This window comes from Lepidothrix coronata, unplaced genomic scaffold, assembly GCF_001604755.1.
Source record: "Lepidothrix coronata isolate B3197 unplaced genomic scaffold, Lepidothrix_coronata-1.0 Scaffold71, whole genome shotgun sequence".
Lineage (NCBI taxonomy): Eukaryota > Metazoa > Chordata > Aves > Passeriformes > Pipridae > Lepidothrix > Lepidothrix coronata.
This window is the reverse complement of record NW_016690251.1, coordinates 898,194-916,486: the sequence shown is the minus strand read 5'-3', so window position 1 is coordinate 916,486 and position 18,293 is coordinate 898,194. Positions and strand designations below refer to the sequence as shown.

The 18,293-nt window shown below is 50.0% G+C and overlaps 1 protein-coding gene across 1 annotated transcript; it reads left to right on the top strand.

Annotated features, from left to right (window-relative positions):
• The first annotated feature begins 14,159 nt into the window (after nt 1-14,159).
• GINS1 (GINS complex subunit 1) lies at nt 14,160-17,268 on the top strand. The gene is made up of 7 exons (XM_017818902.1): nt 14,160-14,239; nt 14,317-14,381; nt 14,467-14,562; nt 14,902-14,992; nt 15,489-15,605; nt 16,446-16,520; nt 16,786-17,268. Exons 1-7 carry the CDS (start codon nt 14,165-14,167, stop codon nt 16,852-16,854), a joined length of 588 nt encoding a protein of 195 aa, XP_017674391.1. The 5' UTR covers nt 14,160-14,164; the 3' UTR covers nt 16,855-17,268.
• Nucleotides 17,269-18,293: the final 1,025 nt, after the last annotated feature.

The following is an 18,293-nucleotide window of genomic DNA, read 5'->3' as shown; positions in this document are numbered from 1 at the left end:
TGTGATTCTACTCCATGAACAGAGAAAAAGAATAAAAGAGATTTGCCATGTTCACACACCTGCTGATGGAAAGCGGCTTTGGAGCATCCTTTGAACTAGGCAGGACCCCAAAGCCAGCAGGACCCCTCCCCAGGCAGTGGCCCAAGCCAGGAGCCAGGCAGCAGGGCCCTTTCTGCGACTCTACCAACAGGAGCAGCTGATGGCCACCGAGCCCCTTTCCACCGCTGACTCCCACCCGCCAGCCACCTGGGAAGATGGATATGAAGGTGACCGGGGTGCGTCGGTATGAGGAAGGCCAGGGTAGCTGGTGAGAAACAGAGCAGTGGGCAAGGGAAGGAGAAGAAAGCAAGGGTTCTGATCTCCAACCGCCATCCACCTGCCTTCGCCACTCGGGAACATCCCCTCTGGCCCTGTTGGAGAGAAGCAAGAGACCAAACTGAAGGCAAAGGGGAAACTGGGAGCTTTCTAAGGATAGAACACAAACCGTTTTCGTCATTGATTTGGGGTTGGTTTTTTTGTTTTGTTTTGGCGTGTGTACAACTAGCATTTCCCACCCACATGCCCCTCACCCTTCCCTCTCCATGCTTTGGGGATGCACAGCCGCAACCCCGTGTCCAGTGTCCTAAGCCGAGGCTGTGTGGGGCAGCGGGGGCTTCCCTCCCGCTTCCTTCGCCTCCTCGGGCATGCTGTCGTGGTACTTGTAACATTTGCATGAATGAAATGAAATCTATCTGTATATAGCAACCTATAGCGATAGTCCTTCCAACCATGTGGGTTGAGCATTGCAGATACAAGCGTTTTTCTTTTCACTGGGTTTTATTTATTTTTAGTTAGTTTGGTTTTGCCATAGGGTTTTTTGCTTGTTTGTTTGTTTCCTCTTAGCAGGGGGTAAAAGGATGGAAAGCTGTCCCCACTTATTGCTTGTTGCATGGGTCCGTGAGAAGCAATAACAGCCATGCAGATGTAGGTTTTGAGGGGAGGAAAACCCACACCCCAGAGACTACAGACTCTGTCTACCTGTGTAGCTGGGGTCCTCTGACATGCTGAAGCCAGTGTGAAGGCTTCCACTATCCACACAAGGTTTTACACAAGGTCCCAGGGAGCCCGAGTGGGATGAGCACTCCAAGGGGGACAAGCGTGGCTGACTCCCAGCATCTCCCATGCTTCTGCCTTTGTAGTCGGTGGCTGCCTCAAAACCCCTTGGTCCCCTGCTATTCCCTGTATCCCCAGAGGTCTGGTGGCAGCCCCTGTTTCTGAGTGTTAAGCCATCAGGATCAGTCCACAAAGCTGGTCCTTTCCCACAGCCATTTGGAGGCAGAGTAATTCAACATAAGGGCTGAAGGGCCATAAAGAGATCTCCCATTCTGCTGAGTGCAACCAGGAAGCATCTCCTATAGGAAAAGGCCACACTTTGCACTCTCCGAATCCGAAATTGCTGGGGAGGATGAGACAGGGAGGTGTAACTCAGCATCACCCCCCATGCTAGTAGTGCAGGTTGGGGTAGAGAGCCGAGCCAGGGAAGTGTGGGTGTAGAGCTCCCCAGGGCACAGCAGAAAGGAGACATTGTGCACTGGTGTTGAGAGATGTCTTCTTACCCTATGCCCTTTGCCAGGCTTCCTCACGTTCCGGCCAGGCAAACTCCCAGCCTGCATGTCCGTGGTGAGCTCTTCCCATTCAGCTGAAAACCATGTCTGATGCTTGTACCATAACCAGCTGGCTGGGGGTATTTGTACTCATTTTGAACTATCTGTGGAAATTTTAATGAATCTGCTGTAAGATTTTCTCTAGGAATATGAAGTTGTGGGGGTTTTTTTCTCGAGCCTTTTTTTTTCACTTTTGGGTGGGTTAGGGGTTTTTCTTTTTGTTTTTCATTGTTTTGGGGGAAGAATCAAACACAGGTGCAGGTTGTTCAGGTTTATGATTACCTTTATGTGCAATGATTTCATTTTCATCTGTTTGGCTTCATTTTTTTAGTTTGTGTGTATTGCCCACCACTATAGGCAGTGAGCCCACTAATTGTGATGATCCTTATCAATGGTACACAATGCACAGAGAAATAAAGTTTGTAATGATTCCTGATGGACCCAGTACTGCTCCTGCATATTCTCTATGGAAATCCCTTCTCTCCCCTCCAGTTGTTTTCCCCTTTGTACCCATCTCTCCTTTACTCATTGGTTTGCCTTCACCGTGTTTCTGCCACTGACAGGAGTAGTGGTGCTTTGCACACCCTCTCCTGCCCCATCTCACACCTTTCCTCCTGCTCCATCTCCATGGTGCCTCAGGCTCGGTATGCTGCCATACAGCTGGGGCTAACAGTCCACTCCACCCTCAGGGGGATGCAGGAAACCACCCAGGGACAAAGCTGCAGTGCAACCCACCCTTCTGTGTTCAGGTGTTATTCCTGTACTGGGTCCCTAGTCAGTGCTGGCTTGCCCTAGGCTTGAGGACAGCCGTTCCTGTGCCCCCAGGGTACTTAGCAGCTCTTTCTGGTTGTGTCTTCTAGTTACATGGAGTTGCTCATGCTGTTGCTACAGCCTCACAGTGACTTGCTCTAGGTTAAGCCACGAGCTAATTATAAGGGAGGATGCATTACCAGGGCAGGGTGCATGGGTGCCAAAGCAGATCTGAGACACCCTGTGAGGTCACCAAGTACATCGGGAGGTTGGGCTGCTCTCAACAGCTGCTTGACTGTGCCCCTGTCCAGGTGCCACGGGCCATTTCAGACCCAGCTCAGCCAGCACTGAGGAGGAGAAAAGTCTCCGCATGCCCGGGGATGTTGCTCCTCCCTGTGTTTCGGGCAGCCTCTGTTGAGTTGTCCCCAAATGAACTCTCCCCATGATGCCTGGGAGGTCCTGCTCTGACAGCTGAACTCAAACACCAGCTCAACCCAGGTCTGGAGATGGGTCCCAGGCAAGCACAGCCTTCCTCCAGTGGGGCTCTCCTTGAGCCTCCTGGTGGGGTGTGTGTGCTCCCAGGGTCCTGCCCATGCTCCTGACTGTCTGCCAAGCAAGGTCAGGATGGAGCCACACAGCCGGTCAGGATGGCACCAACAGCAGTGTCTGACTGTCAAACTCCAGGCTAGAAACGTGCCACCAGGCAAAAAGAGAAAGGGTAGGATGTGGCTGATTTTATTGCAGCATGTCTGTAGAGGCCCAGAGGCACTAGAATTCCCACTTGCCAGTGCAAGGGGATGTGTGGCAGACCAAGTAACTAACACACCGTGGCAGCCAATGGATCTAACATGATCCCTGTGCTGCTCTCAGACGAATATGGCCCTTCCCCACACCCTGTGCTGCTTTTGGCCAGCCATGCTGCTGTTTCACTCTCCCTGTGGGTGCTCAGCGCCCTCCCGGATGAGTGTGAGTCAAACTCCTACACTTCCCAGGCCAGCAGTGAGCATGGCCAGTCACGTTTATGTGCTTTTCACAGGCAGTGGATTGTGAAAGCAAAGCAGCTCTTCTGACCCAGTAATTGCTTCTATTGAAAGGTGATGTTGGTATTTTGCTCTCATCATTTGCTTCTTCAGAATGAATTGTAGTCACTAAAGTAATTATCAAGCCAAATGGGACTTGTGTAGCCACTCAGGTTAACAGACAGTAAATAACTGTTTGCTCACAGAGCTTTCCAAAGGAAATGATGGAGCAGTGCTTGCTTAGGGCAAGGCTTAAATCACAGGGTAAACACCAGCCCTGTTTATGCAATTACTCCCTGCCAGCTGTGTGCTTTTTGGCATCTTCAACGAGGTTGTGCACAGCGTGATGTGTGTGTGCCCAGCGCTCATGGAGGAGTCACGGGTGAGCAGCAAGGGGAAGGACCGCTCCACTGAGCCCCAGACACCTGCCAGTATTCCCAAGGGTGCCATGCCTGTTCTTCTGCACCAGCCCTGTCTTTAAACCATACTCTCTGAAGGCAAAAGCAAACTGCCTTCCTCCAGAAGACACCTGCACTGCTGGGAGGCAGCAGGAGGAAGCACAGTCCCCAGCTCAGGCACGTCTTGCTGTTGTGCCTGCCTGCCGAGTGGGCCACAGCTCAGCTCCCTGGGTCCCCTGTCTCATGCCAGTGTTCTCCCATTTCCTCCTCATTCCTGCCAGCCTCCCCACCCTCCCTCACAAGGGAAGGACGTGGAGCATCTCTGATAAAGGCCTGGGTTCAGAAATGTTGCCAGAAACAGCAGTTTAAACTCTTGGCCTCCATCCATCTACCTGCCTTGTTTGCTCTCACTGCCTTTCATCACCCCACTAACCAAAGGAAAAGTTGCAGCACGGTCCAAAGTACATTCAGAGGCAGACCCCCAAATAACTCCACAGGCCACTGCAAAGCGCTTGGGGACAAGCAGAAGGAACACACCAGAGACAGCCCTAAGCATCTTGGAAAAACCACATTCCCAGCTCTTCAGGGGTCAGCAGGAGTGGAGGCAAATCCCAGCCACAAACTGAAAACATGAAAAAAGTGCAAAAAAAATAAAAAGAGCTGCAAATCAGCAGTGTCACATGGCTGAGCCCACCCGAACTGCTACCTGTGCCAGGGCAGCACAGGAACCGCTCCCTCCAGAGATGTGAATCCCTCATCTCCAAACAAGGTGCCTGTCCATGTGTCACCCCTTTCCAGGCAGCCTGTGGTGCCCCTGGGATGAGGGACGATCACAAGAGTCATTTGTGCATCTTCTTCCCCGCTCTCATCGCTTCCTTAAACGACAAAAGGGAGAGGGGAGGCCTTGAGCCGGCTCTGGTCACGAGTCTGGCTGCAGTCTGTAAACTCATCACGCTATTTCTGCTATGGGCAGGGACTGGAGAACCAGAGCCCTTATGTTATTGTTACAGCTATTTTTAAATGCTTGGGTAAGAGTCAAGTGCAACAGTATTGGTGGCCATATTCATAACTCAGGAGGAGACTCAGCTACATTCCTGGAGGGACAGAGCTGGGCATAGCCAGAAAGCGATGGAGAGAGAGAAAAGAGAGAAAACAATGCTGGATGGTGTCATTCCAGGAGAAAGCCTTGAATTATTTTCTGTAGGCTTTGGCACTCAAGCCCATCTGGGGAAGCACGTTTGCAGAGCACCAGGGACCTTTCTGGCCTCTCTGAGTATGCAATGACCAACTACTATGATGCTTATACACATGAGCTGCACAGCTGTAGAAAAGCCTGTTTATCTTGTAAAAAAAATTGACTTGCATAGGAAAGCATCCAGAGACATCTGTATTCTTGCAAAAAGCACCAGGGGACAATAAATATAGTGAGATTCCTCACCTTTTATGGACTTGAGCCTTTCTGCTTTTGGAACTAGAGGTGCCAAGAGCCTCTTGCCAGTCAGCAACACCCCTCATGCAGAGGGAAGGAAAGCTGCAAGGGAAAGGGATCTGTCTGGCCAAACAGGAGCTGTTACCAGCAAAGACAGAAGCTTGCTGCTACTAGAAGGATTTTCTGCCTGTGGTATGCCCCTGAGAGCATCCAAGAAGTCTCCATAGGCTCTGGTTGTCCCTCTGGAGCATCTCAAGAACAACCAGCCCTGCCCTCTGAGTCCCAGTGTCCCCAGGGTGGTTTACCACCCTCTCCTGCCGGCTCTGCACCCTCCCTTGGCTCCTTCCCCCTTCCCAAATGAGGTTATGGATGCCAGGCTGTGGCTCCCCTCACTAGAATTGTGGAAGAGGGCACTGGGGTGCAGACTGTTCCCAAAGCAGGTGCTGTGGAGCACTGCTGAGCCTGGTGGGGTGCCCAGCGTTGGAGGGCACAGGGAGGGTAGAAGTGCTGTGGGGTCCCACACAGATCTGGAAACCTTGTTTTAGGCACTGCCACAGCATGTCCCTCTGTCCCGGCTACTATGGGTATGGACATGCATCTTGATTTCCGCACAGATACAGAAATCTGTGTACAAAAAAGCCTTTAGCTTTTTGGCTGCCTATGGGCACCAACCCCAGACAGTACTTTTATCTATTTGATTCAAAGCAGCCCTTGGCCTGTTGTACTGCACTAGAAAAGCTTTCTGCCCCTCCCAGCACGCAGCCCCACTCCAGTTCAGGTAGCAATGGTGGCCATTTGTGATGCTTCAGGAGCACATGCCACCTGATGCTGGGATCCTTCAGCATCTGTCTTGAGCCATCTCAAGGTCCCAAAATGACTGTCTATACACAGTGATAATCCAGCCTGGCCTTGCTTTGTGCTTGCCTGGCCTTGCTCTGTGCTTGCCTCCCCTGTAGAGTCTCTTCACATGCCATCTTCTTCCAGGCTCCCTGCAGAGAAGCAGTCTCTGTCCCTCCTGCCCCACAACCAGGGGCTTCCTTTGGTGAGACAAGTCTCCTTTCTCACTGGAACAAACAACAACACTTGTTAGCTCAGGCTTGCTGTCTGTGTTTCAGGACAAAGATTAACCATCCCATGTGGTGGACTTAAGCTCCTAAAAACCAAGGAGCAAGGCAAACTTCATGCAGCAGAGGCAAAGCTCAGCGTGCTGAGCCCCTCCTGCTCATCACCCAGGCAGTGTTACAGCCACTACCCACAGGCACAGTTTCTATTGTGCCACTGTCCTTCACTCGTGAGTCTGTGGAAGATTAAACATTTTTTGCTGAATTTCCACCGTTGTCAAGTCCTACAGATGCTCCAGTTCCACCCCCCAACCCAACCCTGCCTCTACGTTCCAGAACAAACTAATTGCTTTGACTGGAGTTTCAAGACTTTCCTGCCCCTGCTTAAAATGGGCACAGCTTAAGTAGAGCAAATTGCAATGGCTTGGGATGTTTATCCACTCTTAGAGTTCCTAAACCCTTGCAGGACACAGAAGACTGGCACAGAGCTCTCTCCCTGCACCTCCTGACCTCTTTGTTGAGGTGGGATTTATTTCCTCTCCTTTACTTCTGACTCAGAAGAGACTCTTTATAGATGACAGCAGAGTGAGACCTGCATACAGTTCAGCCTTGTTGCTCTGTTTTCTTGACAGAAATTGCGATAGCAGTCCATGGCACTGTCATCCCCAGAAGTATGTGCCCCTCTACCCCAGCCCACAGGCTCCTCACTTACAGAAATTTGAGATTCTGGCAGATGAGCTTCTTTTTGGAGATACTTCAAAATGAGGAGAGTTTATGAGTCACTGTAAAATTGCTGTGCTGGCACAGGATAGATTGCATCCTGGTGGTGCAAATGTGTCCCAGGTTGCTAACAAGCTTATTTGGGAACATTAATGAAAGCATTTGCAAACTAGTGGCTTTGCGACTCCCAGGGATGTAGTGAACTGTGCAACTGGATTTCCCCTTGCTCTGTGTAATGCTGAGATGTTTCCCTTGCCTATTGCCTTCAGCTATAGCCCTGTACATTGCCCTGGCCTTTCCTTGCAATAAGAGCTGTCATTAGGTACCCCTTGGCTGAACTCCCCCTGTACAAATGAGAATGAACCAATGCCTGTTGTGTCTTCATTCGTTTGCCCCATGTTGCTTCCTTCATCTTCCGAGCTCTTGAGAAAAACATGCTCATGCAGGGAGCCTTGCAGGAGACCTGCTTGTCTTGCTCTTAATCAGGAAGCATGCACTTCTTTCAGCAGCTCAAGAGAGCAATAGATGGCAATAATACCTCTTACATTACAGTCACTATGTTAGCAAGGAAGAAAATGTTATTTATTTTTTCCCTGACAACATTTGTCCTACTTCTTTTTTCCATAATGCATTAAGCATTAGGAGGCACAGCTCTGCATGTAGTCCAGCTCTCAAGACTACCTGTCGAGGACATTGTTCAGCAATCCAGCACAGTTTTATTTGTGGATGAAAGGCAGGAGTTGGTGAATTCTCCTACAATTCCTAGCTGGAAGAACAGAGACATGCTAGTAAAACCCGCAAAATGCAGAGTTTGGTAAATTGCAGCCCTCCTGGGTCTCTGTGCCAAGGAGACCTGGCATGAGGTTGTAAAATACAAACCATGAACTTCCTGAAGACCACTCAGCAGTGATGGACATCTTTACACCTACTGCTGTCCCTCAGCTACTTGGAGAGGTCTCTGGTATACCTGGTGTTCACCAGGTGTGAACATCACCACTAATAAAGAGAGAAGAGGACACAGAGGATACCACATTCTACCTACCTACCACCCCAAAAACAAGCCCCTGGGATATTCCCTGCAAAAAGCAGTCAGACTGCCAGGAGCAAAGCAGTCACTGGGAAACGTCACACATCTCAAAGGCAGCAGGTTCCCCACGGTACTCTCTCTCTGCTGCTCCCCACATCACTACCGTGAGGGAAGAGCCACTCACAGCCCAGCACCCTGCAGGCAGAGCCAGAGGAGAGACCTGAGCTCCCCATGCTTGTTCATGGGAGCATCAGCCCTGGTTTCAGCCAGGGAGGCCTGCAGGGAGTGGCCATGATATTTTGAAGGAGAGCAAGATGAGATGGGAATTAGTAAAAAAATTACAGTAGTGGTAATTTAGATCCATTACTAATTTTCTGCATTAATGAAGAGGCCCAATTATCTCAATGCTTGAGTGACCACTCCAGTTCTCAAAAGTCATTTCTGCACACTTGAACAACTGCTCCTCCCTCTAGAGTAAAAATCAGGCTATTGTGAGCCTGGAGAGAACATGGAAACACATCTTTCCTGGCAGAGATGTAATCCATGTCAGAAGCTTCTTCCACTGTCCCACTCAGGAGTGGAGGGACGCTCGGGCAGGGAGCTGGCAGCTGCCTGCACAGCCTGTCCCAGGGTTGCTGGACGCTCCCCATGGTTGAGGCAGCAAGGATCCCCTGGAACAGCAGGATGCAAGAGAGAAAGAGCTCGAAATGGCTCTCTGGGCCTAAGAAGTGAGGGGAAGAGCTGGTGGCTGGATGCATCCCATGAGGCAAGGCAGGCAGCAGGCAAGTGGCCCTGCAGCACAGGTGACTCCCCCCAACAGGCACCACATGCCAGGGTGGGGACGGCACTGCCAAGGCAAGTTGTCTTCTGGTATTTTGGATGTGCTGGAGCACATCAGTGATGTGCTCCAGATATAATGGCTCTAGCTTTCCTGCTCCCCTCTGACAGCCACCACTGTCCCCCTGCTCAGCAGCCTAAGGGGAGCTCCCCATCACCACAGGAGCAGCGCGGGGGAGGCAGGCGGGGAGGAGGCTGCAACCACCCTTCCTGACGCACCCAAAGCACCAGTCAGCCCAGCCACAGTCATCCTGTGTTACCCATCATCCTGTGTGTCCTCCACCTCACAGCCATAGGGCACTCTAGGGCAGACAGACATCTTGTGCAAACCTTGACAGAGAGGGGGGGGGGGAACATCTCTGACAGCCCGATTGGCCCCCTGGTCCCCCCACCAGGGACAGGGCAGGCAGACCCCAGCTGGACAGAGCCAATTTTTTTCAAAGCAGGGCTGAGAGTTTGCAGAAGAACTGGTTTGCCTGGTGACAGGAACCAGAGCACTGGTCATAAATTCAACTCCTCCTTCCTTCTGCCACCTGTGCCGTGCTTGGTGCCACGAGCTAACACTGCCCCAGCAATGCAGAGCCCCTGTGCTGGTGGGTCAAAGCTGGGTCACCCCTGGGCTCAGCAGCTGGAGCCTCCCAATCTCTCTGTCTCTGTCATAGTTCCTCACAAATTCAATGGCACAATGCAGCTACACTATATGAAAAGCCATAATATTTGTTGGTATGACTCTTTTATTACTGTCGATTTATATATATATTTGTTGATAAAAGAAGTCATCTTGGGAGACACTTCTAGTCTACTGGGAAATAATTGTCCGATGTTGTATATTCTGTACATGCTGTATAAACAAAGCGAAACATTTAAATCTAAGTGTTTGATGGACTCGGTGGCATGTGCTGCAGGGGGAGATTGGGACCAGGCAAGCCCCCTTCTTGGGCCACCATGGCTCAGGCTTGGGGTTCCTGGCAGAGTCACCATCCTGCTGGGGTCCTAGAGACAGTCTGGGGCAGGATCTGGCCACGGTGCAAGGGCGAAGCCTGCAGCTCCCTCGGTGCTTTTTCCCATGCAAAGGTGAAAGGAGGCAACTCTGCGAGTGGAAGCTGCTGCACTTGAGCTCCCTCCTGGGGCTCAGCACAGGACCGGGGAACGGCTTGGTTTGTCAGGAACTCTCAGCGCAGCGAGCCCGGTGTCACCCACCTGCTCCCCAGTTCTCCTGCCCAGGGAGGACACCCTTCAGCCACCACCCAGCACGACATCTCTAAGCCTTAGGGGTCAGAGAGAGACGATTCCCCATGGGAAGATGGCTGGTGATGGCAGAGACTGGCTCTGAGCATCCAGCTCCTCCAACTCCTTCCCACGCTAATCCCATGCCACGGCGCCAGCCACCCTCCCTGGTGTGTTTTACAGCAGCCACGAGCTGTGATCTTCTAACCTGACACACGCTGTTAGAAAACCTGTTTCATATTTTCCGTGGTATCAATCTACAACTTTTGAAATTATTGGACACAGTCGTGGTAGCCTAAAAGTTGTGCTGAGCTCATATATTTTTATATTTGTGGTGTTTTCCTATTAATAGAGAGTAGTGAACCAGTAACCCTATAGCTGAAAGTGATCTATTCAAAATAAATATATGACTGCAGAAAATATTTGTAAAAATAATTTATTTGAAATATTCTGCCAAAGATAGCTCTCTAATGATCTGTAAAATGTCGTTTCTCTCTTTTTGCTCTGAATGTCATTGTGAAAGGACCTTTCTCCCCACATCTTTTGAAGATTTTCTTTTTTTGTATCTTTAAGGGCAAAGAAATATGCCAATGATTTTTTTACTAGAGCAGTAAATAGAGTAGTAGGGAGGCACAAGACAACTTTGTAAAGGTGATAAAAAAGATCCATAACAATCACGCTGAAAATCCAGTTTCTCCCATAGTTACTCTGGCTGACAGATGGGTTTTGAAGCCTGGGACAGTTGTCCAGCAGGAAGGTCTTGGCTGCTGCTGCTGTGGCTGCTGTGTAGATTACCTGAAGGAGAGAAATCTCTCAAGAATCCATTTGCAGGCTCGGAGCATTTGGATTCCCTCACATCCAGACTTCAGCTTCTTCATTATTTATGGGCTTTATATCCTCATTGGCCCTCAATAGACCTTGTGGCAATGGGGAACCCTCACCCAAGGCTTCAGACTGACAAAGTCTGGCCCCTTCCAAAGCCATTCCCACAACACACCTGGCATCTGCCAGCAGCCCTGAACCAGTGGCAGAAGTAATCCTGCTGACGCCCAGATCTGTCCCCTTCCTTACATGGGGATGGGACAAGGGAGACCCAGCCACCACGGGACATGACACCTTAGCAAGAGGATCCGTCCCTGCAGGTATCCAGTTAAAACAGAGGGATGTACAGCCCTTCACCAGGGAGAAGTTGCCTAGATTAGTCTTTTCAGAAATTACTAACCTTTTTTTTATTATAGAGAAAAATCTTCTTTCCCTTCTTCATTTCTTCCTTTTGAAAGAACTTTTCAATACTAGAAAAAGCCTTCATTACCTTAGTGATCCCCAAGTCTGTTGCAGTGGAAATACATCCTCAGCCACATTAGGCACCACCATATCAAAGAGATTTTTGGCTCAGATTTTTTTTGTTTCTGAGCAGATTTACAGTTTCTCGAATGTCTTGGTCACAAAGGTCTGGAGGAATTAGTTGGTAATAAAGGAATGAAAGGCCCGTTCCAGTGAATGTGTTTCCACATGCAATTCAACTTCTGACTCCCCAAAGGTCAGGCACGTGTGTAAGTGCTTTATTGGGCAGGTGCCCAGAATCAGAGATGGGAAAAGCAGTTTCCAAGCCATGGGGTGCATATGGGTGTAATGGGAGCACTGCTGTCCATCAGGTGTGGGTGGCACACTCTGCAGCAGTGGGATCCACGTGCCAGTGAATCTTTGTTCCTCTGTGCAAGGAACTCTCTGAATCCGGGGTTGTGCAGCTGCTGCATCACGGGGAAATGTGAGCAAGCCAGGGAAGACAATAGTGAGAAGAATTGGGTTTCTGATCACTGTGCATTTTGTTAATTAGTGAATTCAGATAGTTTTATTTTTACCAAAACCAGATAATCTTTATTCCAGTAAAGACAACTGTTGACTTGAGATATATATATAAATATATATATATAATTTGAATGGTTTATATCCTGTTGCTCTAACTACATAAAATGGAAACGTTGCAAGTTGTGTCATTCCAATGTACAAAATAAATTACTTTTCCCTGCATGCTGCCTGGGTATGTTGTGATTTGAATTAAGAGTTATATTTGAATTGCCTTATTCAAGAGGTTGTATGTTACCTAACTGGGGAATGACCTGGCACTGTTCATCACATTACATTTGTACTTGATGCTGTGTTATGTCAAATTCAGATGAGTTGTCTGTCATCTATGTATTTCGTGGGAGACCTTTTATCTTGTTAAACTGTGATATGTAAACCTTCATTGCCTGAAATAGTCACAGTTGTATAAATCAGTGTCTTCAGCTGTTTTCCTAATTTTATCACAATTCCTAACACAAAATATAGATGTTTGTAAATTCTCCATTCATTTTGTCTATTTTTATGTATGAGGTTTTTTTTTTATCTGGCAAAGCAGTAAGATAAGGCGGCTTCCCCAGAATTTTTCAATCAAGACTCAGTTACATTTTTATCCCTCGGCAAGAGGCAACAACCAATTTTCAGCAGCTACAATTGGAATTAGGGATGTCTGTTTATTGCTATTATCTTTCCTGGCTCAGATGGGCCATTATCACTGCAGAACACAATGATTAATGACAAGCTAAACGTGATGCTTCTGCAGTGACAGCGCTCTGGGGACCAGGCACTCCACAGCACCTTCTTCAGGCCCTACACCTCTGCTGTGCCACAAGCTGGGTGGGAAGGGAGAGGGTGGGTGCCCCTGCCACAGTCAGACAGCCCAGAAGAGAGAGAGGGGAGAGATGCTGCTTACTAATCCTGGCTCCAGGATGCTTTTCCTCCTTACAAAAACCCCAAGACCATGCCATCTGCCATCCTGCACGACACCCCAGCCACAAAGCTGCCCCTTGTCCATTCATTTGCCCCACAGCTGCAGCACATTGCTGAAGACCAACATCCCATCCTGATATTGTGTTGGGCAAAATCCGCCACCATGGCTGCTCCTACAGCATCTGCTGAAGACACACAAGGGTTTTTTCCTAGCTTTGGTTTCCAGGCGTGGGATCACATTACTCCCTGGCTGGCTAACAGCAATGTGCTCCCCATCTAGACACTGGTATACCCCATAGAGGTCAGATCCTTTGGAAAACATGCTTCTTGAAGGAAGCAGCACCATGTAGACACAAACCTGTTCCAGTGGTGGCACAAGGAAAAGATGACCAAATACCCCCTCCAGCAAGGGTCACTAGTTCTGCTGTGTCACCCCTCCTGTCCCCCACCAGACAGACAAAACTGGCTACAGTACATCCAGGAAACAGGTCTGTTTGGGAAACAAACGCCCAGAAGTCCACCTCCAGCTTGCAGGTGACTGGAGCATTTCTGGACATTTTAACCCCATGCCTAAAATCCCAAATGAAACAGTTGTTGAGATCATTAAAACACTCTAGCCAGAGCCAGAACACAGTCCCTGCTCAGATGTGCCACATCATCGTAAACACAAGCAGCATAAATGTCTCAGGCACACAAAGCACACCAAGGTGTCTCAGTCCTGATGTGAAAGCCCCAGTTTTGACTGTAGTCGCACAACAGTGCTGCACAAATCACTGCTCAGTTTTTATGTCTAGCAACCATAAGAAACACATGGTCGGAGAAATAAATTACTGGAGCAGGATACGCCATGGTCCCGGATTATTGAATCCCTTCAAGGGTTTTGAGTGTTAAAAAATTTCCTGTCCCATCCAGAAACGCACCCCCTTTTTTTTTCTTTTCCTCCTTTTATTTGTGGCATGTTTCAGGTTGAAGGACACTGCTGTCAAAAGCACTGGGAAGGGCTAGGGTGGTGCGGGGATGAGGTTGCCAGAGGCAGCCAGACAGTGCCTTAACCACTCGGGGTCTCTCAAAGTGACCCCAAGGGTGCCCAAAAGCCGCACCAGTGTCGCCCAAAGAGCGCCGAGACTGGGCAACTCAGCGCAGGAAACGGCGGTGGGCGGGAGCCGTCGGAGGCCACGCCCTCCAAGGCGGCCCCCATTGGCCCCACGCCGCCCCGCCCCGCCCCGCCGGCGGCCCCCATTGGCTGCAGTTCCCGCGGGTTTCGGCGCGCGCGGCTGCGGGATGGCGGGAGAGCGGGTCATGGAGCTGGTGCGGGAACTGCACCGCGCCACCGGCGGGCACCTCCCGCCATTCCGGGTGAGCAGAGACGGGGCGACTGGGAACGCCGGGAGCGGGAGGGGTCCCGCTCTCGCTGACTGTGTCCCGTCTTGCAGACGGAGGGGCTGCGGCAGGCGCTGGAGGAGATGCGGGCGCTGTACGAGCGGAACCAGGCGGATGTGTGAGTGTTGGCGCGTCCCGCAGAGCCCGGGAGTTGCCCCTCTCTGGCCTTTATCCTCCTCATCGTCCTCTTCCTCATCCTCCAGGTCCGAAGCGAAGTCGGGACGGACGGACCTAATTTTCCTCATCCGGTTCCGGCACTGCTGCCTGCTCCGGAACCAGCGCTGCCTCCTGGCCTACGTGTGAGTGCGGGGGCGGCCGTCGGTGCCGCGGGGAATCGGTTCACCCCCGCCGGCACAGGGTCCCCAGGGGCAGGGTTTTGGGACTCGGCCCGGGCAGGTGATTCCTCCGCGAGGTGCGGGGCTGGTTCTCCTTGTGTTCATTGCCGGTACCAACAAAGAGAAGGCCCTGTTTCCCTCTGCTCTTTAAGAGTTTTCATTATAAATAGGCCAGATATTACAGGTGGAATGACCCAAGTGTTTGCTCTCTGCTCTGAGGGCAGACTGGGGCATCGTTGTTGCCTGGGGATGTTGCCAGCACTCACCTCAAGGATGCTGGGTTTGCCCCGTTTCTTCCCCCAGGTACGACCGGCTGCTGCGGATCCGAGCGCTGAGGTGGGAGTATGGCAGTGTCCTGCCAAACACCATCCAGTTCCACATGTCAGCTGAGGAAGTGAGTCAGCCTTGTTTTAAACTCTTCCTCCCTTTCCACTTACTCCGTCTCTTCCCCCCACTATAAACATGATGCTTAACGTGTCTTTCTGTAAATACTTATTTGTTAATTCATTGTCTGTGGGTACAACCCCAAATGGACACTGAGTGCACTTTTTAATGCACTTTTAAGGATCAGGTGATCTCTATTAGATCAGACTCACAGAGAGACCAACAGAACTAGGTCCGTATGTGCTGCTCTCAAATGCCATCTCTAGACCAATGTACAGAGCTGCTGACATTAGCAGCATCTGTCCTACCCTGAATCCAGATTGCTTTGCCTCAAGGGTGGTTTTTCCTTTCTAGAAGAGCTTGCATTCGTTCACCTTTGGCTGTCAGGAGTGTGCTTGGGAACAGTGGTCTGACAACACAAATAAACTAGATCTCATTCATCAGGGACCTGTCTTTCAGCATTAGCTGTTTGGCTTTGACTGAGGGATCACTGTTACTCCCCACAGGTGGAGTGGTTCAATCGGTACAAAAAGTCTCTGGCTACCTACATGAGGTCAGTAGGAGGAGAGGAGGGGCTGGACCTTACACAGGACATAAAACCTCCTAAAAGCCTGTACATTGAAGTAAGTGCAAGATCTGTGGTTTCTGTCTGTGAACAAACATTTACCCGACCATCTTTTTTAGAGAACTTCATCCCCATCCCAAGTCAGTTCATTAAGCAAAGCCTCTGAGAGCACCAAAGCTTCTACAGGCTTCTGGATTTTACTCTGCCAGCGTTTTATTCCTACTGAGGGCACAATGTATGGTCAAAGATGGTATTTCTAATCCGTAGGGCATTTGTGATGGGGTGAGTTATCCAGTGAGGAGTTTCTCCAGCTTTTTGCAGAAACTTAACCAGCTCTCAGATCAACTAGAAACCATGTTCCCACATTAAGGACTGTTACCTAGGGAGCTTTGTTGTTTTTTTTTAAATGGACTCTTATAGATGAGACTATAAATTGCTTTACGCAATTGATACAACAAAGCAAGAGCACGTGAGAAATCACAGTCAGTAGCTGAAGTGCTCTGTTCTGATATTCTCTTCAAAAAACCATGTAGTGACAATAAACCTGCTCCTTAAGCACATTCACTGTTAAAACAGATTGACATTTTCTGGTATGTTTGTGGGGAGGGGAGGGTCACCAGTCCCTATCTCTTGTGCTCCTCTTCCTCAAGTTTCTGGAGTTTCTGTTCCAGGCAGAGACAGGAAGAGAATGTCAAGGTGGAGCCCACAGACCATGAGCACTGATCCATGGGATCAGTTCAGTTCTGCATTTCTAGATCTGCTCTGTACTGAGACTCCCTCAGGCAGGGAGCAATGTGTCCATTCTCACAGTCCTGGGGCATGTGTTGCAAGCCAGCAGTGATGTCTAGTGTTTCTATGGGAGATGGGGTGATCTGGGAGCTGTGTTTCTGCTTCGCAGGTGCGGTGTTTAAGAGACCATGGAGAATTTGAGATTGATGATGGGACTACCATCCTGTTGAAGAAGAACAGCCAGGTACCCGTGACAAGAATGTCATCCATTCTCTTCCTTCTCTTTCACTCCCATAACATCCCCCTGCTTATCCCAGCTTTGCAGCATGTCACAATTCCTACACACACAGCTCCCTGCACATGCTGCAGGCTGTCTGCATGGCCCAGACTGCAGCTCTGCCTGGTCTGGTACCATGATGCAGTGGATATATAGCACAAAGAACAGAGCTGGCTGTGTGGAGCAACAAATCCAACAAATTCAAGGAAAGTTCTCCTGTGTTTCTGTGCAGCACTTTTTACCCCGCTGGAAATGCGAGCAGTTAATCAGACAAGGAGTCCTGGAGCACATTCTGTCCTAAGTGTGGAGGACAGGAGGGACAACTCTTGCTTGGTGGCCTGCCCACAATGGGGACTGAACTGTAGTGTGCAACACTTCAGACACCTCAGCATTTCTGCAGTGGCACCCTGCCACTCCTTCCAGCAGCCTCTGGTGCCTTATCTGAAGATCAGCCCTATATCATGCAAACTACATTGGCCACCCCTCTGGGAGGAAATGGTGCATACTGGTAATGTAGTGATCCTGGGAATCCGGGGGGTAGGAAGGGGGAGTAGGGCGTTATCCAAGCCCCAGAGCTACAACTGGCATTTGTAAATGCATTTTTGTTTGGACTCATTGATTGTTCACGTGGGAGTAAGACACCAACTGGCTGGGCTCTGGAAGCCAGGAAAGCTCTGTGGTTGCAAAATAAAGAACTGCTTCAGCCTTCACTGTAGTGATTTTTAAGAGTTAATGTTGTGTTCATTAAGCACTCTGATCTGGGTCCCTACTCAAACCTGTCCTGACCCTGCAGCATGATGGTTATTTAAGTGTCTCAGTGGAACTGTTCCTCCAAGTGTCAGAAAAGGCTGTGCAAGCTTCTTTCCAGGATTAGACGAGAAGCCTTGTCTCCCATCAGAGACCTATAAATGTTGTTTCTTGAGGTGCTGTATGAATTAGCACTGCAGTCTGGGCTTCTCCCAGCACGCCTGGGCTTCCCCAAGCACTGGTCTGGCAAGGCCTAGGGACTGTTTGGTGTAGGGGTGGGAAAGGGAGCAGAGGGTTTAAAGGATTCCAGTTAGCACAAAACCAGAACAAGGCTGAAGAGCTGCTTTCCCTGTCTGGTTTTCTTAATAAAGCTGCTCACTCTTGAGAAGTGGCTGAGAGAACGCTTGCAAAAACATTAACCCTGGCTCAGACTGGAGGTTTGCTTAGCCCCCATCTCAGACTGGAGCTGAAAAAGCAAACAGCTGGGGAAGAATGCAGGAGCAGGGTAAATGCTTGGGGCACTACTGCATTGCTCTCCCACCCTCAGCCAAGCAATATGCCTGAGCCCCTCTGTGGGGCTGCCCTCCTTGTAACAGCCCAACTTCACCTTGTGGCCCTTGTACTCAGGGCTGCCCCCAAGGCAAAGAGGAGTGTCAGCTCTCAATGCATTGGGACAAAAAAAGTACAGCTAAACCAAGGAGGCCTCCTCAGTCACAGCCTCCAGTCATCTCCAGGCCTGGCCCCAGGGCCAGGGAACTTCTCTGCCCTAGCAGGCTGAGGGGCAGCCTTAAACACAGTACCTGAGTTTCAGCTCACAGCCAGTTTATCCTCTTTTGTTCCTGAACCAACAACACCGTGAGCTATTTTTAAGCCCTCTTCTTTGTACTGACTTAGTCCAGCCTCTGCACTGGTACCCTGAAATAGTCAGGCTTGTCTAGTCTCTCCTACAGTTTTCTCCATAGCCCCCAAAATCCTAGGAGTGCTTTCACAGGC

Coding starts and splice junctions, on each gene's coding strand:
- GINS1 (XM_017818902.1), top strand. CDS start 14,165: ATGGCGGGAGAGCGGGTCATGGAGCTGGTGCGGGAACTGCACCGCGCC. Junction 15,606..16,445: donor CTAAAAGCCTGTACATTGAA/GTAAGTGCAAGA, acceptor TCTGCTTCGCAG/GTGCGGTGTTTAAGAGACCA. Junction 16,521..16,785: donor TGTTGAAGAAGAACAGCCAG/GTACCCGTGACA, acceptor GTTTCTGTGCAG/CACTTTTTACCCCGCTGGAA.